Source organism: Lissotriton helveticus, chromosome 8 (genome assembly GCF_964261635.1).
Source record: "Lissotriton helveticus chromosome 8, aLisHel1.1, whole genome shotgun sequence".
Taxonomy (NCBI): domain Eukaryota; kingdom Metazoa; phylum Chordata; class Amphibia; order Caudata; family Salamandridae; genus Lissotriton; species Lissotriton helveticus.
This window is the reverse complement of record NC_136069.1, coordinates 1058434794-1058458243: the sequence shown is the minus strand read 5'-3', so window position 1 is coordinate 1058458243 and position 23450 is coordinate 1058434794. Positions and strand designations below refer to the sequence as shown.

The window sequence follows — 23450 nt, the reverse complement described above, 5'->3', positions numbered from 1 at the left end:
AAGTGCCTTAACTCCTCCTGGAGTCCCGGAGCTAGTATCAGATCCAGTACTTCCTCGATTTCTGCCACAGCCTTGGCCTAGGCAGGAGCAGGAAGGTCCAGCATTCCCAACTCTGGCCTGTTGAGTTTTCTGAATGCTATGTTAGAGCTGTGATTCCATCTAGTGCCCCTGCATGCCACATGGGTCTGCTTTTCTATTCATTGGGGTTTCCGGAATCGTACCAGCAAGCTCCACCCTTGCCGTTTATGCTGATGGCTCAAGTTAACTGGCCCCCTCCAGTGCTGAGAAAGATGACATCATCACAAAGGGAAGAGGTTTAGCAAGAGTCTCTGGTGTCAGTTGAGTCTCTGCCAATACCGACTGGATCCACACCAACGTCGCACTGCTCCTCTCCGGTGCCACTGACATCTTCTGAACAGGTGCTGAAGTCCTCTGAACCATTGCAGACGTTGCCTGACTTGCTTTCACCAATGCCTGTGCTCAAACATAGACACCAGAGAGAAGTATTTCTATAGAGAGAATCCAGATGTGGAGTAAGGTGACATCGGATTCCATTTTTATATACGTGATGTTGCCTCTCATTTTTAAGGAAATAGATGATTATGCTGTTTTAACAAATCAGCATTTTATTTATTTACATAGTTTTTAATAGTTCCATGTTCCAATACATTTTCACGATACGATTTCCATTGTTTTAATTCGAAAAATGCCTCATTTACATCCATTTAGAGCAGTGCACACTGTTCACTTCAATCAATATTTTTATTTTGATAAGCTGTTTCTTCTTTGCCTCCGATTTTTTAGGTTCAATAAAGTATTTTTTTTGGGGCCCATTTATTACTTGCGCATATATGTGTTTTTACTTGTTTTTACTGTGTTCTTTTTAAGATTATTTGACCATTCAGTCGGTGAAACTCACAAATGTATGTATAATTCCTCAGATTGATTTAGTCCAAAAGGAGTCATGCTCCGCGCATTGAGAATGTGTTTGGATTCTTTCTGACGGAGTATTTTCTCCCTATTTCCCCCTCTTACATGTGGGGGGGACTGTCTCTATTCCATAAAATTTCAGACATTTCCAGTCACTGTTATGGGCAATCTCCATGTGCTTTGCAACTGCGTTGCCTCTGTCCTTGTTTGTTGTAGCACGGGTGTGCTTCAAAATTCATTTTTTTAATCCACATGTGGTGCTTCCTATATTCTTAAGAGGACATGGACACTCAATTACATAAATTGCAAACTTGCTCTTACATGTAATTATTTCCCGTATATTCCAGTATTTTTTATTTGCCATTTGTACTTGTATTGTGAGTTTCGCTATTTGGCAGACCTTACAATTAAAACATTTCACGAAACCTTTTTTCTGTAGCCAATTTTCTTTTTGTTCTTTTCCCTTGAAATGGCTATGCATGAGTTGGTCTTTCAAATTTCGTGCTCTCCGATAGATTACTATTGAGTGATCTCCCACAATTTTTGACAATGTATTGTCCAATTTTAAGATGTTCCAGTTTCTTCTCAGTATTTACATGATTGCCTTTGAATCTTGTGTGAAATCTGTAATCAATCTGATTTGTCTTTCTCTAAACAGATTTTCATCCACTGATGGAGGTTTAGGTTTCAAACATTCTTCCCTTATTTGTTCATTGGCACGGGACCAGCCCTTGTTGATGACTTTGATGTTATATTTTCTGTTCTTGAATCTTTGTTTTACAATGTTGCTATGTTTTGTCCATTCAGTTGTTTCACTGCAAATTCGCCGGATCCGAAGAAATTCTCCATATGGTATGCCTGTTATTAATGAAGCTTGATGGAAAGTGGTTGCCTGTAATGTTGCATTTGTGGCTGTACTTTTCCTATGTAGGGTGGTTTGTATGTCGATACCATTTATATAAATCTCAATATCCAGAAACACAATCCTCTGATTGCTCAATTCATAAGTGAAATTTAGATTATTCAAACTTTCATTCAGGATATTGAAGTATTCTTGAAATTCAGTTTTGGTACCATTCCATATGATTAGCAAGTCGTCAATGAATCTCATCCAACTTACTATCTTCTTCACAAATGTTTGATGTTTGGGATTCCAGGCAATCTCTTGTTCCCACCATCCCATTAGTAGGCATGCATAATTTGGACTGAAGGAAAATCCCATCTCAGTGCCACTTTTTTGTCGAAAGATTTCCTCACCGAACAGAAAGATGTTTTCAGACAAGCATATTTGCATCATCTCCATAAGCATTGCATTATGGTTTTTTAGATGGAAACTTCTTTCACATAAAAAATAATTGTTGGCTGCTAGGCCTACATCATTCTCAATGGTGGTATATAGTGAAATAACGTCCTTCGTTATCAGTCGATATGTCTCCTTCCACTTGATGTCCTTTAACAATCTCAATACATGGCTGGTATCTTTTACATAAGAACTTAACTGTTGTACAAATGGCTGTAAAAAATAATCAATATAGTTTGCAACCGGTTCTAGTAATGAATCTTTGGCCGACAGGATTGGTCGCCCTGGTGTATTGTCTTTGTTTTTATGTATTTTTGGGAGAAAATATATAGTAGCCATCATTGGGTGGTCTACTGTTAAATATTTTCTTTCCTCCTCGTCAATTAGATTTTGAGCCTTCCATTTCTGTAGTTTTGAGTCAAGATCACCCTTGATGTGAGATGTGGGATTGGTTTGTAACCGTTCATAATACACTGTGTCTTCCAACTGCCTGTATGCTTCAGTGACATATGCCTCCTTTCCCCAGATAACAATATTTCCGCCTTTATCCGCGGTTTTATTTTCTATCTCCTTATCTGATGCCAAGTTCTTAAAGGCCTCCCTCTCAGTTTTTGTCAGGTTATCCTTATGAGTTGACTTCTTTAGATTATACAGATCTTGGATGATTGCTTCCTGAAAGAGGTCCACTTTGTTCCCTGGTGGTAATTGTGGATAGAATTTGGATTTGGGGCATTTATCACTTAGTCCTGCTCCCTTTTGGGGAAATGCCATGTTTAATGATATCTCTTCACCTTCCAAGGCATTAAGATTCAACAGTGTCAAATAATCCTCTGATTCCTTAGCTTTTAGGGTTGATTCAGACTTTTGTATAGAAATCTCCTCTTTCTTTTTGTTCTTATTCTCTGCAAAGAATTTGCCCAATTTGATTTTTCTGATATATAGATATAAATCTATCCTGATCTGCGCCATGTTCATTGTTTGTGCTGGACAGTAATGTATTCCTTTTTGTAGTAGCGATGTTTCTGTTTGTCATTGTGCGAGTGGATACATTGACTACTTGTAATTCATTGGTTACTTCTCCTTCCTTTGCCTCATACTCTGGTGGTTGCTCCAATCCTGTCCAAAGACGCGCCTGCTCCTCTTTCCTCTACGTTGCGGTTTCCTACTTGCCACTGGCATCCTCTTGCTCTTCCTCTTTGGAATTTTTGCGTTTCCCGGTTTTGCTCCCATTGTTTTTGCTGCATAACCAGGCGCATATTGCCTAAAAAAGTTTGCTTAATTCCTTCTGTGGCACCCTCGTTTTCACTCACATCTGTCGAGGCCAGTGGGGAGAAGTTGCTCGATGTACTCACTGTGGTGTTGAATGGAGTGTTTTTTCTAAAGGAGTAAAATTTTCGAACGAAGGTAAAGTTTTCCCTTCCGAGTAGTCAATTGTGTCACGCACAAATTTCGTATGCTTCCTTTGACGAACCACTTCTTCGTGCTTTTAAATTTGACCTTCAAGTTCATCTCTGAATTTTGTCATGTCTGAGTTCAGTTTTAAGGTGCCCAGTTCTTTTTCTATTTCTTGCAGCTCTTCCTTTACTTTATTTAAGGCGATTTCAATATGTTTGACTAAAATCTGAATCAGCCCCAATGATGAATTAAGTACACATTCTCCCCAATCCTGCAATAATTCATTGGTTGCATCCTGGTAGTTTGGCATTAACATTATTCCCAGCCCTCTGGGGACTCTCTGTACTTCCAGATATATATATATATATATATATATATATATATATATATATATATATATATATATATATATATATATATATATATATATATATATATATATACCAAACACACACGTTCCCGATTCCCAAGAACGGAGTCCAGGCCACCATCAGTTTTCAAATCCGGATTTATTTCACAGCTTAACTCACTATATATTACCTACTGGCGGTCGCCAGTAGGTATATATAGTTAGGATTTTTTCTCTATGGGATTTTTGAAAATTCTATGTCTAATAACTTTGGCGTTTGTGGACGGAATTGGCTGAAATTTTCAGGAAAATGGCACATTTTGTTTCTGAGCAGCCCCTGAAAATTTTGGGGGGGTTCGTCAAGGGGGGGCCGAGAAAAAAGGGGTGTCCCAAAACGCGTTTTTCCCATGTTAATTTCCATAGGGCGGTTGGCCTCACTTTTAGCCCGAACGGCTGAATGGATTTGCACGAAACTTGGCAAAATTGTAGGGACTGGTAGCCCGATGTGCCTTTTGTAGGTCTCAATATATGTGCTCCAGTGGATTTTGAGAAATTAACGTTTAAAAAAAGATATATATCTGTAACAGCGGACTGGGCAGCGGCCCAGGACGCGTACTTGTCGCGCAACGGAGCTTTGTGAAGCGAAGCTGATTGGTTCTCCGGCGTCTGTCAACATTCCAAACAGTCCGTAGCGGCCGCCATCTTGTCTCTCGGTAGGATCGAGAGACAAGAGGAGGTCAAAACAAAGGGGGAAATAACTATAAGGGGGCATAGTAGATCCTCGCTGACCCCCTAGGTTTGATGTGGAGGTTTTAAAAGGGCCCCGCGGGGCAAAAAAAAATAATAATAATAATAATCCAACGGCTGAATGGATTTGCACGAAACTTGGCAAAATATTAGGGACTGGTAGCCCGATGTGCCTTTGCTAGGTCTCAATATATGTGCTCCAGTGGATTTTAAGAAATTAACGTTCAAAAAAAGATATATATCTGTAACAGCGCTCCGCTTCGCGTAACGGAGGTTTGCGAAGCTGATTGGTCATTCTGTCACTGGGCTATAGTTGGGCTACATCTGGCTGATATTTGGGCTACATTTGTTTTTTTGTGTGTCTGGCGGCCATCTTTGGGCTACATTGGGCTACATTTGGGCTCCAACATATATATAGGCCAATGTAGCCCAATATATATTTTTCAAAGTTAATTTTCGTAAAAACCACTGGAGCATATATCTTGAGACATAGCAAAGGCACATCGGGCTACCAGTCCCTACAATTTTGCCAAGTTTCGTGGAAATCCATTCAGCCGTTCGAGCTAAAAGTGAGTCCAACCGCCCTATGGAAATGAAGGAAATGAATGGGTAATTTGTAATTAGCAAATAGCTCATCGCAAACTAGGAATGGTAAAGAATCGCTATTTATTCCTTAAAGTTCGCTATTTAGGAAATGCAAAAAACTTTGATGATACATATGGCGGTTCATCTCTAACAAGATAAGAAGCATAGGGATACATTTATGATGACTGGCGCATCACCAGGGATGTGTTAGTCATTCTGTGCCGCTGTTCCGTCACCTATGGTGTGCTGCATTTACAATGCGACGCATCATGGGGCAAAAACAGCACAGATGCGTGATGTATCTGTGCCGTAAAGGTGGCGCATTGCTGGAGTTGTATCGCAAGTGTGATGAAGCTCCAGCAAGGGTCGGGGGTGCCCCTGTCGCAGGGTTTCTGTTCTCACACAGAACTGTGGACAGAGGATTGGAACCTCGGCGAATTAGGGTGTCCCAAAACTCACGTTAGTAATCAAAAACTCCTTAGCAAGCTAGGTACAGTGTCACATTGGATATAACAAACTCTCAATGTTTAGACAATCCAGAATATGAACTTATAGTACCTCAGGATACGTGGAACTCATGAACAGTCGGTCGTTATATATTTCTTAGAAACCAGAACATGGAGTTAAGAAGAACACATGTGTATTTGAAATGTTTATTTACTAATGCCGTCTTCACAGGCGTAGTATCTTAGATAATACAAGTACACATATTATCAGTAGCAAAATTACCAGCATAGTTACTAGTACATAAAAAGCGAATGGTGATAGTATGTTAACATGCTGTAAATGAATAAGAGTTAGCAACACTTATAAGCAGCCGCGGGCCGTGGAGGGAGTTACGGTGGGGCAGGGAGGCGGGGAGGGGGAGGGGCAAGGTAGAGAGGGCTCCACCCTGCTTCTCCCCCTCCCCGCCTCCCTGCCTCACCGTAACTCCCTCCACGGCCCGCGGCTGCTTATATCTCACCCTCCCTAATACACATATTATATTATTTGCTAAGAAGGTCTCTTTGTGTTGGTTTAGGGCGTGCCCATACTTTAGTGTCTTAGATTTGAAGGAATCACATCAGCATACACCAGCTCTCTCTTCATGTGAGCCGCATCAACTGTTGTGTATGTGTGTTCGGCAAAGCAATATAAAACCCGCCTCATGCCCAGAATTGGCAGAAGTTGCACTTATGTTATGAGTATGAAGTCGTGGAGATCAGACCTCATAACAATTCTGTATCGTGTTGTTCTTGAAACTTTAGCACTCGCTGTACAGATATAGTTTAACAAGCAAAGCAGATAGTAGAGCAATAACATATTATTCTCATGTAAACCACGATGAACTACTAGGTGGAAAGCTAAAGCAACAACTAAGTGTCGTGTGCAGAAGTTGCAAAAAAGGAAAAATGGCGTTTAAACCGGTAATGAGCCCATGCTAACTTAACACGGTGTAAAGATATCCAGGACCTAGATGACACCTCCCCATGATCCGGAAACGAACTGAATAAGATAATAGAAGTGCCATCTCATGAGAGCAGATTGCAAGTTTATATGTGGACGGTCCGCAAGGTAAAGCATTAAAAACTAGGAAAATTTAATGCTAAAGAAAAATAAAACAGCCAAGTACTTTATCGAGTCTTAAGCCAATAGGCAAGGTAAATAATAAAAACTTGACAAATAAGTCAATGAATTGTCAATGAAATGCTAGTACTCAGCATATCAAACATGAAAAAGGTCTATGACATAACTGTGTATGCAAAATAAGCTGCAACAGCCTCCAATAGGAAGTCACCGTCTTCATCCGAAAACAGTTCAGCCATCCAATTTAAAAGCGGAAAAGAACATACGTGCTCTCCCAGCACCGGATCCTCTATCACCATCAGAGGACAGCTCGGTGGGTTTTCAAGAAAGCTCTGTTCCAAGAAAGACTGTGCTGCCGCCAGTAAATTCCAGGGACCAAGTAGTCCATGCATCAATGCCACAGCCATAATCCTTTCGCCAGGACAAACCAACTCGTGAGTAATGATAGGAGTCATCAGCTGATTAAAGTCGACGTCAGGAGAAACCGGTCCGCAGAGACACAAATCAATGGCCCAATCGAAATCACAGGTCAGGCAGTGAAATACAGGCTGGACACAGGTGAAGTAGGAGAATCGAAAAGATAATCCATATGCCGTGCTTAATATCGCCAACGGCATTGTGCCATAATATTCTAGCATGCGATTGCGGAACAGTGTCAGCAGCTGCAGGGTGGGAGGTTGCATAGGAGGGACATCCATATTTAAAAATGTAAAAAAGCACAAGAGCGTCCGCTGGTAATGCAAGTAAAAATGCCAATCCACGAACCAGAGTGGAGAAAATAGAATGAAAGGAAGCAGGGATGAGTCCAAAGATTTTCTCAAATGAAGTCACGAGACCACTGGTAACAACTTTAAAAAAGTGCGCCAGGGACTTTGTGGAGGATGCGTTAAAGATAGTCGGAACCATCTTGCTGAATTTGAAAGGCAAATCTGAATTGAAAAGTGTGTGCACCTCTGTACGGGTGTTCGCTATGTGAAGCACGAAAGTTTCACGGGCCGAACTCAAGGCCACCTCTCTCTGAGACAAAAGAGCTCTTATTCTTGCCATGCCGTTGAAATCTGTCCCAAGGTTGGTATTTGTGGCCAGATTGAAAACTCCCTATGTTCATGTGTGGGAGGAAATAGAACATTTCTGCAGCAAATAACCCGTTCACTTACTGTTACGATAAAAGGAATACTTTTAATTAACTCAGAACAATCTTCATTATTGAGCATCAAATAACTACCATTTTCCAACAACTTGAACGTGGGGATGATAGCAGGAACTGGCGTGCCTTGCAACACGCAAGCCATATTTGGTCGGTGTTTGTTGCATGAACCGTGTAACTGTATGTGCCTACACATTAGTGAATGATCTGGCGTCTCAGTGCATTCCTCTCCATTCAGATAAACTTCGTGATCATCTTTGAAACATCTGTATGTGTATGGAAGCGACCAGACCTCATGAAGAAAAGCACTACCTAAAGGTTCATAACGACCTATTGGTATATATTTCATATAATTTGAAAACTTATATAAAGCAAAAGGCAGCGTTATTAAACCGTGGATAAGGCACGTTGCCAAAAAACCCGCAATCCTCTGCTGATGATGTCACTGAGCATGTCATGAATGATGTAATATGTGACATCATCAGCAGTGGATTACGGGTAATAGTATCTCTAGTTTACTCCCCTATAGCTGTCTTTCTTTTAACATAAGTGTCTGTTTCCTTCCCTTATACTTACTGTTTTTGGTTCGCTTCCGGTTCGCGTACCGGGGAGCGAACTGGGAAGCGAACTAAGAGAACTAGAGGTTGGCACAGTTCCAAATATTGTACCAATTTTTTAATAACGGGGAGGTAGTTCTGAAAAGAACTTTTTTTTTTATTTTTCAGAACATTTTTTTACTTTTTTTGAATTTTTCTGAACAGTTTTATATTTTTGGGGTTTTTCTTGGAGGGGGCAATGAAAACGATTCATTGTAAAGGGCTCAACAGGAGCAACAAAACAAAAAAAAGAAGTATTTATTATTTTGGGCGTTTCGTACAAACTTGCATATGATAGTCAATAGCTCTGTTGATCAGAGTGATGCTTTTTTCTCCGTAGGAAATGAATCCATCGCAAAATACGCAGATGTGTTTTACATCACCAAATCTCATTTGTATATTTGGCACCATCTCCCTGCCCTCTGGTCCCGTTACTTCCGGTACAACAGATCTTCTGGCCATAATAGGGAGATTATCTAGGTCGTTCCGAAACTGTGCAGCACTGTAGTTGTTAGGATGCCACCTAGTCATATGGCGATGCATTGTGTAGTTTCCGAAACTGTATTTTTTGTCGGTCCCTCTGGACAGTCTATCTTGACATATAAGGCAAGTTACGTATCTTGCATTTACTTTTTTCTGACCTTTGGGAATTTTAAAAAATTGCCAAATGAAGTTTTCTTTCCGGTGAGACGTCCTGGGCTGCTCAGGCAAAAACTGCCTCTCTTCGTGCTCGTCCTCCTGTTCCTCTTCTTCCTCTCCTTGTTGAATTATAACTTGAGCAGGTGGTCCACTCTTCCTTGGATGTGGTGGAGGTGGTGGGGAAGCACCAGCTGAAGCTACTAAAGAAGCCATTGCTCAGTGATCACAAAGGGTCTTTCTCTCACAATGATGAAAGTCAGAGTGAGGAAAGAAGGAGGGATTTTCATCATTTGGGAAAAACAAGAGTTCTCAACCAATCAAAAGTGTTCATTTTAGATTATATGACCTAGTCTTACATCATTAGGAAACCAAAAGTGAAATGAACCAATGAAAAGTGTTATTACCAAGTCACATGACTTGCTGTGTTTACGTTAAGCGCTTTGCAGGGCCTCCCGGTTTGCTTCCAGAAACCTGCGCTTTGCGACTCGCTTCGCGTACCAGTTCGCTAACGTTGTACGTCATATGACGTATCACGCGACAACGTGAAACGTCATGCGGACGGGAGGCGTCACGATGTTGTTTTCTAACGCGGCACTTGCGGTAAAGAAACGTTTACCGGCTCGCGGTCTATTTCGCGGCATCAAGGTCAGCTAACGGGAAGCTTCCCGATTCGCGAAGCGGGAACAAAGAAAAAAATATATTTAAAAAAAAAATTATTCATAAACATATAAAATATATTTTTGGATTTAAAGAAGAATACATTTTACAGCTACAGATATTAGCTGTTAAAAAACCAATGAAATTCACAGAAAAAACCATAGGTTATAGACCATATATAGTTAGGAATTAGCATTTACAAAACCTTGAAAATTCACTGAAAAAACCATAGGTTATAGACCATATATAGTTAGGAATTAGCATTTAGAAAACCTTATTTTACTCACACAAAACCATTGAAATTCCATATATAGTTAGTTGCACTAACTATATATCGCGCACCCGCAATCCACTGCTGATGATGTCACATATTACATCATTCATGACATGGTCAGTGACATCACTGATGACATCACTGATGACATCTCAAATGACATCACTGATGACATCACTGATGACATCTCAAATGACATCACTGATGACATCATGACACACCAATACCAGTTACTACATAAGCACTCACTGATTCCTACGTCTACACACACATTCACTCATTCACCCATACAATCACTCATACATACAGTCACTTATTATTACAACACTATCATATGCACTCATACACCTATGCAGACAGTCACACACTGCCACTCATCCATGGAGTTACTCACACACCAAGCCAGTCCTGTAAAGAATCAATCACACTTCCATTTCTTCATCTATACAGTTAAACACAGAACACCATACTTCAGTGACATCACTGATGACATCACTAATGACATCTGAAATGACATCACTGATGACATCTCAAATGACATCACTGATGACATCATGACACACCAATACCAGTTACTACATACACACTCACTGATTCGTACGTCTACACACACATTCACTCATTCACCCATACAATTACTCATACATACAGTCACTTATTATTAGAACACTATCATATGCACTCATACACCTAGTCAGTCCTGTGAAGAATCAATCACACTTCGATTTCCTCATCTATAGTTAAACACAGAACACCATACTTTTCACACATATACTAACACATACTTACTCTCTTATACAATCACTGATACAAGTACACATTGATATGCACAGCGTCACACACCTCCCAGCCAGCCACACACACACTCAGTCTCCCATACAAATACTTGGACAATCAATCAGTAACCCATATAGTTAATCATATAGCTACTGATCAACACATGCAGCAGTTTACAGAACAACAGACATAATGATGCACAAATTAAGACAGTTTAGTCACTAACCCATGCACTCAGTGAGACACATTTAATCACTCACTCATACATTCAGTCATGCACCTACTAAATCCTTTGTCCAGACACTTATACTTCCACTCATTCTTCAATATGTAAGACACATTTTAACTTTACAGAAACATACAGTCACTGGATGTTGTAATCAGTGATGTCATCAGTGATGTCATCAGTGATGTCATTTGAGATGTCATCAGTGATGTCATCAGTGATGTCACTGACCATGTCATGAATGATGTAATATGTGACATCATCAGCAGTGGATTGCGGGTGCGCGATATATAGTTAGTGCAACTAACTATATATGGAATTTCAATGGTTTTGTGTGAGTAAAATAAGGTTTTCTAAATGCTAATTCCTAACTATATATGGTCTATAACCTATGGTTTTTTCAGTGAATTTTCAAGGTTTTGTAAATGCTAATTCCTAACTATATATGGTCTATAACCTATGGTTTTTTCTGTGAATATATATATATGTGTATATATGTATGTATGTATGTATGTATGTATGTATGTGTGTTTATGGGACCTACCATGTACTGTTGGTTTCACCCGTTCATCTCGAACACACGAAAAAAATGGGTGGAAACTGAAACAGCATGCCAACAAGGGCTTCCCATGTCTCCAATGACATCACACATAGTTGTGTGCAGAGCTGTGGCATTATGACGTCCTTGTGGACATGGGAGAGCTGTAAAGAATTGTTTCAGTGGAATGCTTGTACATTGGGATATTCAAAAGATGAGGAATCCACACGTAGATACTGTATCCACCTGAAAAAGCGTTAATGAAGGTAAATAACTTGTTCTCATGGGACATTTTACCCACTCTAATGTTAACTTGAGTGGCACTGTGGTAATATATCTCTCAATTTGCTGTAAGATTAAACTCATAACAGAGGACCTGTAAAGCGTTTGCCACTGTTGAAAGTTTATAAAGCATCTCTTAGTGACATCTTCAACATTTTTAAACGTCTTGTGCTGTTGTATTTGATGGTTGGCCTTGTTTAATGCCCCCTCACAATAATAAAGTCTTTAAGCAGGTCTGCCTTTTTGATCTCTCTATCAGCATCTTACGCATATTTCTCTGTGTGCTTAGAAAGTCATTTGAGGACTTGTGTAATAGCAAGGAATAGTTAATTTTGATATCCCCCTGTTCTGAGAATGTATCTGCCAGTTAAATTACTGCAATCCAGATTCAAGCCTAGCGTGGGGCTTTTTATGTATTCAATGCAATACATGCCAGGTGCCTCCTATGTTTTTTATGGGATCGGTTTAGTTATTAGAACAGACTTTGGTTAAAATCTCAGTTAGCCTATGCATTATTAGAATGTTGACCTTGTGATAAATACCAACCTAATTGTAGATTACCCGCAGTTTTACCTTTCATGTGGTTTATTAAATATTTTGAGCAAAAATGTTTATAGATTGATGTATTTTGACGTAAAAATGTATATGTGGCTAGTGAGTTTGAAGTTAACTTTTTGAGCAATTATGTTTCATTAGAGGCCCAACTTTGTCACTCGGAATCTGTTTGGGCTAGTAGTCCCTCATTCGGCTGACACCAAAGCTATTTGTACACCTGGTGAGATGTTGTTTTCTCTCAAATGAAAGCAATGATGATAGTTCAATTCATATTAATAAAATGACACTGAGTATTGGTCTGAAATGACTTGAAAATGTTAAAGAAGTAACTAGAATGATGCCATATTTAGAAGGTTAGTCTAAACAATAAGATAGATGAATGCATAGTAGTTCTCTAAAGAAGAGGTTTGAAATTAATTGGACAAACGCAATTTGGCGTTGAAATAAGATTAACCCCATAATTGTATGGCTACTGTTTTAGATGATAGACTGAAAGATTGGGAGGCGAACCAAGGTAATTTGAGCTTAATTTATTGCTTAAATGATGACTTACATTCCGGGCAATTGGTGGTAGACATCTTTGGTTCCTCAGTGACATTAGTTGAATTACCTAAAAACGCAAATTCCTGAAAACACCTCTCAACTGTACAAAAGGAGATGGTAGTAGTCACATTATTACTGCTACAGCTAGAGGCTCAACAGTTAGTGCAAATCGCACCTCGGGGGTGGAGCTCCCTAAGACAAGTGCCCTTCTTGATACTAAGTGGCTCGGACACAGTCTCATTAATGCATATCTACCTAGATGATTCCAGTTGAAGTGCTTTGATGCCATCATTTAAAAAAAAAAATGTATTGTCCTCATATGCCAAGAAAGATATTTTCGGTATTGATTATACAGAGAATCTTTATGAAAGCTCTTTTTGCAGACGCCCAATATAAATCTTACGGTACCACCATGTCAACAGTCAGCTCAGTCTTACATTTTACCAGACCCTTGGACTGATCTTAGGGTGGTTCGTTCCGCAAAAAGGCATAATCATTGGACAAAGTTAGTTCATAGTCCATCGAGCCAGTTAATACAAGGAGTCCAAAAATGCTTCCGTCTCTTCCATACCACTTTATCTAAACTAAGAGTGTGCCTTATTGCCCTAACCCAATCTAAATATATAGGTGCGTTGGTACTCACCCACAATTTACATATTTCCCTACGTGCTAAAATAATTAAGTAAAGAAATAACTTATTACTGTCTTGAGATGCTTCCTCGTGATTAGAGGGAATTCCAAAAAATACTTGTTGTGTACTAACCTGTATTCCATACCCAAAAAGGGTTTTCATACCTTCTTGTACTTCAAACCAAAATTGTGATAGTGCGGGGCAGGTCATAAACATATGGAGATCATCTGCTTTTTCCTGACAGCACTTTGGACAGCAGGGAGAAGGCCCCTTTGAAATTTTTGCAATTCTGGCCGGGGACCAGTATACCCTATGGAGAGAAAACAAGTGGTTCCGCTTTAAATTGGCAGGTGAGACCGTAAGGTGTAATAAATCAAAGGATACTTGCCATAAGTTCTGCAAGTCGACATCCGGAACTTGGTCTCTCCATAGATGTTCTGGAAGGCTGAACTCTCCATCCTCTCCTTCAAGTATTGTCCAATAAAGAATCGATGTTTTGAGCGGAGTTATTTTCTTCATTAATAGTTCATCCAAGATAGATTTAGCACCTTTACCCTCTGTGACAGCCTGATCCCAACTTTTTATTTGTAGATACTTAAATTTGGATAGTTTTTATCAGTGGAAGCAGAAATGTCTTCCCAACACAAGAGATTACCTTCAGGCATTAGCTGGCCCCATGATCTGATATTTGCGCTCTGGAGAGCTAGGGATAATAGATCTTTAGTCCATTCTGGAGAGCCCGGAGAGTCCCAAATTGGTGCTAAATTGGCATAATATTGGATGTTGAGCTTTTTCCTTACTCTGGCCCACACATATGCCATGTCTCTGAAAACCTTTAGACGCACTTTTTTAAAGAAACGTATATCTCCAAACTTAAACATAAATGCATGAGACCCTCCCTGAGTCTCAGATAGCATATTTTGAAACATAATGTTTGTTTCTGTACCCCCTAAAGTATCAAATAAGCTTTCAATAATAGGTCCAGCTTTCAATAATAGGGTCCAGGCGTACACTCTCAAGTCAGGTGCACACAGCCCACCTTTGCCTTTTTTCCTTCGTAGTTTTTTCCAAGAGATTCTTATACCTTTTGAGGCCCAGATAAACGAGTTCCATTTAGCTTGTATTTTTGTTAATCTAGCTTCTTTAAAAGCAAGTGGAATGTTCTGAAATATATATATTATTTTGGGTAGCAACATCATTTTAACTATATTGATCCTACCGATTAAAGTCAGGGGCAGGAGTGACCAGTTTTTTAGGGAATCCGCCATTTCTTTATCGATCTTTTCAAGATTTTTTTCTGCAAGTTGGTTTATGTCCTGTGTAATTTGAATTCCCAGATATCTCATTTGGTTTTTCAGAATTGGAATGTGATTAATCTGGGGGATATTCCAACACATACACTCTGATTTAGCTTGATTAATCAGGTATCCAGAAACTTGACTAAATTGCTCTGCAGCTTTGTAAATGAGTGGAATTGATTTGATAGGGTCAGTGGTATATAAGATCAAATCGTCCGCATAAAGGGCAACTTTCTTCACACAGTTTTTATATTTAAAGGGTAGAATATCTTGGTCTTGTCTGATCTTTTCTGCGAATGATTCCATATATAAGTCAAATAGTAAAGGCGATAACGGACAGCCTTGTCTTGTCCCCCTTTGGATTTTTATAGGAGAAGATAAACTGCCATTTATTAGTAATCTGGCCGTCTGAGCTTGGTAAAATGCTGCTATTGTGCCACAAAAGTTTTTCCCCAGGTTAACCTTTACTAATACTTTAGTCAGGACTTCCCAGCTGGTCGAAAGCCTTTGCAGCATCCAGAGTAATGACCGCTAATGGGATTTTGTATTGGGAGGCAACATCTATTGCTCCGACCAATGCTTGTGTGAGCTCTTGTATAGAGCGACCCCTAATAAAGCCCTTCTGATCTAAGTGTAGAAGTTTAGCTGCCGAACCGTTCAACCTTTTCGCTAGTATGTTTGCCATAAGCTTATAATCAGTATTGAGGAGAAAGATGGGCCTGTATGAATCACACTGATATGCTCTCTTCATTGGTTTTAAAATGAGAACCACTATGGCCTCGTTCCAAGAAACAGGGATATTATCTCCTTCCTCAAATATTCCCGAAAATAGGCTTTTCAGAATGGGTATAATTACCGGAGCTAGTAATTTATAAATTTCTGATGGTAGCCCATCAGAGCCTGGAGCCTTACTTTTCTTGGAGGAATCTATCGCCGCAGCTATTTCAGTGGAGCTAATCTCTCTGTTAAGATTACGGGAAGACTGATCATCTAAAGCTTGAACCTGATATTGGTCGAGCCATGAATATATTGATTGTTGTTGAGGGCGTAAATCTTCTCTATATACTTCGTCAAAGTGATGGAAAAAGGCCTGCTCAATATCTAGCCTGTTATCAGAAATCATATCGGTGTTTGTAATCTGCACTTCCTTTATGGAATTCTTTTCATTATCTTTTTTAGTTTTCCAGGCTAAGAGTTTTCCACTGGCCTCTCCATATTCAAAATGTGCTAGTGCACTAGCCTGCCAGCGCTTCCTCAGCCTTTCATCTAATACCTGCTCTAGTTCTAATTTACAGGTTAACAGCTCTTTTTTATTGTTGTTCTCTTCGTCTGGGGAGCTGGGGACTAGCACAACTTGTTCTAGGGCCTTTATTCTTTCTTCGATCTGTGTGATTTGTGCTCTATATGCTTGATGTTTTGCAATCTGATATGCTAGTAATCGCCCTCTCAGAAAGGCTTTATACGTGTCCCAGACGATTGGGAGTGTGGCTATGTCTAGATTAAACGTGAAAAACTCATTTGGTTCTTCGATCAATTTATTTGTTACCTCTTCATCCAAAAGAATGCTTCTATCTATAGTCCATCTCTTGACCAGCTGGGGTCCTGACAGCTTTAAAGTTAAAGAGACCCCTGCGTGATCGGAGATATGGGCAGCGAGATGTTTTATCTCCTCCACTTGTTGAACTAAATGTTCTGTGATTAGAAAAAAATCTAATCTCGATTTGTGACGCAGTTTCTTATTATGGAATGTGAATTCTCTTTTTATACAATTTTTTTGTCGCCATATATCTTTCCAACCAAACTGAGCTATTGCATTGGATAATATTGCCCTGGTTTTGGGATTATGAGAGAACCTAGCAGCAGATGTTTTGTCCAGCTTTGGATCAATTACAAGATTAAAGTCCCCTGCAAAAATGATTGGATCCTCAAAATCTAGAAGTTCAACTAGAAGGTCTTTCAGAGGTAGGGGGTCATCTGAATTTGGACCATAATATCCTACAATCGTAAATTTATGTGAATGTTGTTTTATCTTTGCTATAGCCCATCTTCCCCTTTTATCGGACCTAGACTGTATCAAATTTATCTCTGAATTAGATTTAATCAGTATAGCAACCCCTTTAGTAGAGGACTGTTGTGAAGAAGTTATAATCTGTTGAACCCATTTTTTTTTCTCAAAAATATCTCTTAATTCTTGTTCAGTAGAATGAGTCTCTTGTAAAATGAATATATTTTCGGGCGCGTCCTTTAAGTACTGAAGGATTCTCTCCCTTCTATGTTTAACTCGTAACCCGTTCACATTCCATGATAGAATCTTAATATATGATGCTGTTGTTACCCTGCCTTGCGCTATCTGTCCTGACAAAGGTATAGACAGAAAAAATTAGAATCTGGCGATTTGGAAATTTTTTTGTTTCCCCCAATGCTCCCCACCCAGTGTGCCCACCTCCTCCCCTCCCTCCCCTGAACCTCCCGTGCTCCCCTGGAGAACCACCCTCCTTTTCTTGGCCTAGCTTGGCCATTGAGACTCTTCCGTCCGGGCGTATCGTATGTTTAAGTTGTGAGTGGTGGAAAAAGAGTTCAGCTGACCGTATATAGAAAAGATTAGAAAAATATGATGATAAAGATAGAGAATACCTCATCTAGGATCTTTGGTCATTTGAATGTTTATTAGCTTGTTCTCTCTGATAGTCATCTGTAAGTAATTGAAAGTATTCCTCTGCCTCATCTAGCCTTTTTAGAACTTTCATTTTATTTTTATACATCACTTTCAGTGATGCAGTAAATTTGAGCTGAGCAGTAGCGCCTAGTTGTTTGAAGGGTTCTAACAGTTTACCAAGCTCCCACTGCCTAGATGCTGTAATGGAGGAGACATCAGATCTAATCTGGTAAGAAAATCCTTCCGACGAAAGTTCACTAGTTCTTAAAGCTCTATTAAGGATCTCCTCTTTTAAAGTGTAAGTCTGGAAATACACCAGGATCTTTCTAGGTCTGCTTTTATTCGGATTCAACCTGAATGGATCCCTGTGAACTCGCTGGATATCTTTTATTATTTCTTCTTCTGATACCTCCAACTCAATAGTTTGCTTGATCAATCTAGCTACGAACTCCTTAATGTTGCCCGCCTCTGCCCCTTCTGGAACTTTCAGGAGGCGCAGATTATTACGCCTCTGCGCATTTTCTAGAGACTCCATTTTTTCCTGGAGTCCTTGCTCCTTTTGTTTGAGATCCTCAAGCTTCTTATTATGCTGGTTGGCAAGCTTTTTTAAATCTACAACTGAGGACTCCAGTTCAGAGGTTCTAGTGGCTAATGCGTCAAATTTCTCTTTTAACTCCTGCTGATTAGTTAGTGTAGCTTTGAAACCACTTTTCACCTCGAAATTCAGAGCTTTTAGCATTGATATAACTGACTGATCCATATTTTCTGCGTTCAGTGGGACCGGAGATATGTCATCCTCGCTATTTGTGTTCATTGTCTGAGCTGATTCAGCTGGTAGTCCCCCCTCTAAATAAGGTTCAGGTCCAGGTTCAGGTTCCTTATCCTCGCTATGTATTTGATATTGTTTGGGGATTTCTGCTGAGCCTGCAGCTGAGCCTATAGCTTGTTCCAGTACTGGTTCCATCTCTAAACCTTCTAAAGGTTGGTATCTGTTAAAAGTTGGGAGACCTTTTACGGACGCCTCAGCTGAGACCTCATCGGACGGTTTAAGTTCCAGAACTTTAGGTACAGTTTTAAAATATGCCTTCGAAGACGGAGGTGGCTTTACCCTTTCAGCTGTCTTCTGTGCTTTTAAGTTTTTTTTGACCAGTTCTCTTTTTTGCCTTAGTTCTAACTGACAACGGGGATTCTGTTGACTCATTTAGCGTATGTTGTTTCCCTCCTCTACTCCTAAGGGTATATCCCAAGTCCTGGGAGCCTGCTGAGTGTTCTTCTGACATATACAAATCAGGATTTAAGGGTGCTAGGGAAGCTGAAGGGACTGATTTAATGAAAGACTTACTTAGCCCATTGCATTGTGGGATTGGTAGTTTTAATTTAGAATTTTCAATGCTTTCAAATTTTCGGTGTCTATACCCAGCTTTTCTTCCCTTCTTCAACTCAGATGCCGCATAAAGTCATCGTATTAACCCTTGTTTTGAAAACATGAGAGGATCCTACCTTTTGAGGTACAAAAAGAAGTCTGCGTATGAAAAGCCGTGAATATACAAATAATCCTCTCCGGACTGCCTCAAACCCGAACATCCAGCAGGAAAAGTAACACTCTGCTTCCCGTTATAGAGCTGGTCTAACTACTTGCAACAGAATTTTGTGTGAGCTATTCTCTGCATTCGCCGCCACTGCCTGTTTTCTCTCTGGAGTGCTCGCGCTTCAGTGCCTCCACCTGCTTCTGGGCTCCGCCGGCCCGATGCTAACGATGCTGACGCCGGCGTGTATTTGCCTGGAGCATTCAACGCCCGCTTTCCCGTTTGTTGATCCTTATTGATCCGTGATTACGGCCTCACTTCAATACGTCCCTTCTAAAAGCCGCAGAAGATTGTGCTACTACTGTGCATTCGCGGCATTCACGGCTGCTGCTCAAAAACGGCTGATTTCAGCTTAAATCTAAGCCGTCGCCACTCTCGCCATTCCTCCCGCCAGTGGCGAACGCCCAGAGCTCCTGAGCCTCGCGACTAGCCACGCCTGCTAGCCGCCATGTTCTCCCCTCAATATTCGCTTTGGTGCCATCATTGAAGCAAGTGGAGAACTGAATGTATCCAACTCTCTCAAAGGAAAACCACAAGTACCTTTGCCAAAGGCTTTCTCTGTATTGCCACATGCAATCATGTCAGAACAATTCTGTTCAAGCAATCCTGAGCAACATGGAGAGCTTATTTTTTGTGTCCTGTGTTTTTTTGGTCTGCAGTGAAAATGAGTACAGTGCCATGTAGGGTGAATGACAGTCACCTCTCTTTCTGCCCTACATAGCTCTCATTAACATACATAGTGATAGAGGAGTATTGTTCTTGAACATTTCTCAAATGAGGGGTAGGCAAACAAGACAAACAAGAACACAAAAGTGAGAAAGAGAAGGATCCATCTGGCCTACGTCTTCATTGCCTATAGCTGTACAGTAAAAGTCTTTGTACTGGGTATGTCTCTGACATGACTAGAATGGCCATTACCATTCGGTGTCCTCTTGTATTATGTGTAAGGAGTTGAAACATTGTGCCCCTGGTAACATGTTATTCTGAAGCACTAAATATCTTAATGGCTTCAGAAAGAAGAGCAAGAATCCTCCCGTGGCTCAACTTTACATTTCTCCATTCGTTCTTCAGTATGACCCTGGAACTCTTTTGATTTCTTGAAGAAACACGCTGCGATATACTTCTGGCCTTAGAAGCGTTGTACGTTTTCCAATATAAATATACATATATTGAATATTCTTTTTATGCACATATATATATAAATAACAAACCTAATCCCTTTCTTAAAATCTACTATGAGAGAAAATAAGGTATATTGCGTAGATTCAAAAAATCCTGGAGGAAATTCGCAAAATCCAGCTTATCTTGAAATTATTAACATAGCCAACAGGTTGTTTTCTACCTGTATTTTATTCTGTTTTAAGGAAACACTAATTAATCCTAAACCACTATGGGTAGACCTATAATGCACACTAATTACAAGCACACGTAGTAAGTTTCAAGAAAGGAAAAGGGTAAAAAAATCTAATTTGAGGTAATATATTATCTGATTTTGGAAACCTAGGTTGGTTAGAAGCATTAATTTAGCACTCCTTTGCTGGGACATGTCTTTTACGTTATATTTATTCCACATAACAAAATGTTGACATTTTTCATTCTAAATGTAATACTTCCTGCCAGGAAATTCAGACGTTACATATGCATGCCGCCATCTAAGACATGCAATGGGGTCAACTTTATTTCAGTTTATTACTCATTTCAATATTGTTAGCTTTTTTAACATCTCTCTATGGGCCAGATGTAGGTCGCCAAATACCGGTCGGTAACGGCCGATTTCGGCCGTTACCGACCGGTATTTGGAGTTTGAGATGTAGGGGGCCTAACTTTACAGAATCGGTCAAGTTACAGATTCGGTATATTTACCGATTTGGTAAAATACCGAATCGGTAAATTTACCGATTCTGTAAATCCAGATGTAGGTGGCACTGAAAACAGTGCCACAGGCCCTTAGGAATTCATTATTTACCACCAAATAATACTTGGTGGTAAATAATGAATTTCTGTGTACATGCACATCTGTGCATGTACACCGGTGCCATGTGGCACACATACATGCCCTAAGGGCATGTATGTGTGTCACATTGCACACACGCCAGAATCAGGGGTGCAACAGGGTGTCAAAGTGACACCCTGTCCCCCTTGTAAATTCGGTAATTTTACCGAATCGGTATTTACCGATTGGGTAATTGACATTGATTCCTGTGGGCCTCAAAGCCCATAGGAATCAATGGCAATTACCGAATCGGTAAATACCGATTCGGTAATTACCGAATCTTACCGATTCGGTAATTGAATAGGTAAAAATACCTACATCCCGATTGCCAGTTCTTAAATACCGAATCGGTATGATTCAGTATTTAAGAATCGGTAATCTGGGATTACCTACATCTGGCCCTAAGTCTACAAACGATATGCTTGTTTTTTAAATAACCCAACATATTTATGTTTGTTCTTGGCAAATTTCTTTTATACCACTTAAATGGGTACCTCATTCTATTTTTAGGTATTGGTCCTTTCCCGCGTTTCGGCCCTAGAGATAAACAGTGATCAAAGCAGTGTCTTGAAAGGCATGCCAAGAATCAGTCCTGCACCATTATCCAGCAACATCTATTCACCTGAAGAAAGAGCCCTCCTCACTTGGCTAAATATACACTATGAGACGATGAGAAACAATATATGGACAGACTGCCAGAAAGGTAAAATCACAATGTACTTTTTTGCATTTATCATTTTGTTAGTGCGTGATGCGGTCAGTGTTTGACAGGATGACTGAAGGGGTGGTCTTCTTAACCGCCAACAAGGCGGTGTATTTTTGATCACCTGCCTATTCACATCTTATTGACAATAATGTTATGTATCGGATCAACAAAATCCTAATGTAACTAAATGGCCTGCTGCAAAAGTGAAGTGTAACATACTAGGAAGGCGGTAGTATTGCGAGGAAGGGATTCAGATAACATGGGTGAGGTGTTCATGTACAATCCATGGTGATCCATGATTTTTACATGGATCATTATCTTATCCTTGTTTATGACTGCACATTTGACAGGGTTTCTTTCCTACCAACTCTTCAGATCTTCAATTGCAGTGATTTTGAAACGCAAAATAAATCAAAAAGGTAATTGGAGACCTTGATAAACATATGTTCTATGCTTCAAATGTTCTACAAGAAATGAGTCAGTCAGTTTTGTTGTTACTGCAGAAATACGGAGTAATATGCGAGAGAGTTAATCTTTGAAAATTGGAACATTACCTAACGTTTAAGATCATATTTGCAAAAAGCTAATCTATATCGTTTATCTTTTTGAAATTCTACCAAGAGTATGAAACAAAATCGCAAATTCTAAAAACTGACTTTCGTAGGGAAAATCGGGAACCACTTCTCGAAAAAGCTCCTGCTGACAACGTTTGTCTTTATATCTATAAAAGCATGACATAGGTTGTGGCACAAAGAGAAAAACGCTGGAAATTGACCCTCATGTGCAGTAGTTTTTGGCAGTAAATTGTTAGCAGATATATTAATTATAAAGCCAGATAGTAAAGATCAAGAGTACTTATTCCACGGCTGAGTTTGATCAATAACATTGCAGATCAGAACACCTCAAAATGGAAGTACACTCTCATAATTGTGGGTTTTGAGGAGATCTATGTCATTATTACCAAAGATTTGGATACAACAGTGAAAGGATAATCAGGACATAGAGGCCATGTGTGAAGGAATAAAAGTTGTTTCTGGTAGTAAAGGCTTGAAACAACTATGAGACTTCTACTATTGTGATTAGATAAAAGCATGTCATTCACAACAGCATAGAGACTCCTATTTGTAGAAAAGCATTCCACAGATGTACGTGAGAGGCGTAGAATGGCGCCTAGAGATGTACTGCGGGAGTACAAGAGCACACATATCCCTTCCTTTTGAGCTTACGTTCCATGCTGCTGACTTTAATCTTTTAGATGGCAACTGCAGCAATTAAGCTTCAACGTCTTTCAGATATACGGCTCATTTCTTTATGCTGGAGGCGGCTTTGGCAGAAAATCAGCAAATATGGCATTGTTATAAATCTGGAGGTTGGCGTACATGCATAGGGTTCTAGTGATCTTCCCACAGCTACATTTAGCTCCAAATGAAATACAGGTTGCATTTGAGCAACCTTGAGAAGTTCCTAGCTGTGT

At 39.9% G+C, this 23450-nt stretch overlaps 1 protein-coding gene across 1 annotated transcript in view; it reads left to right on the top strand.

Annotated features, from left to right (window-relative positions):
* Nucleotides 1-23450, top strand: part of CFAP47 (cilia and flagella associated protein 47) — a 2858849-nt gene that overhangs the window by 670128 nt on the left and 2165271 nt on the right. The window contains exon 33 of the mRNA XM_078657910.1: nucleotides 21781-21973. Within this exon, the coding sequence (XP_078514036.1) occupies nucleotides 21781-21973 (193 nt within the window). The remainder of the gene's footprint in view (nucleotides 1-21780; nucleotides 21974-23450) is intronic.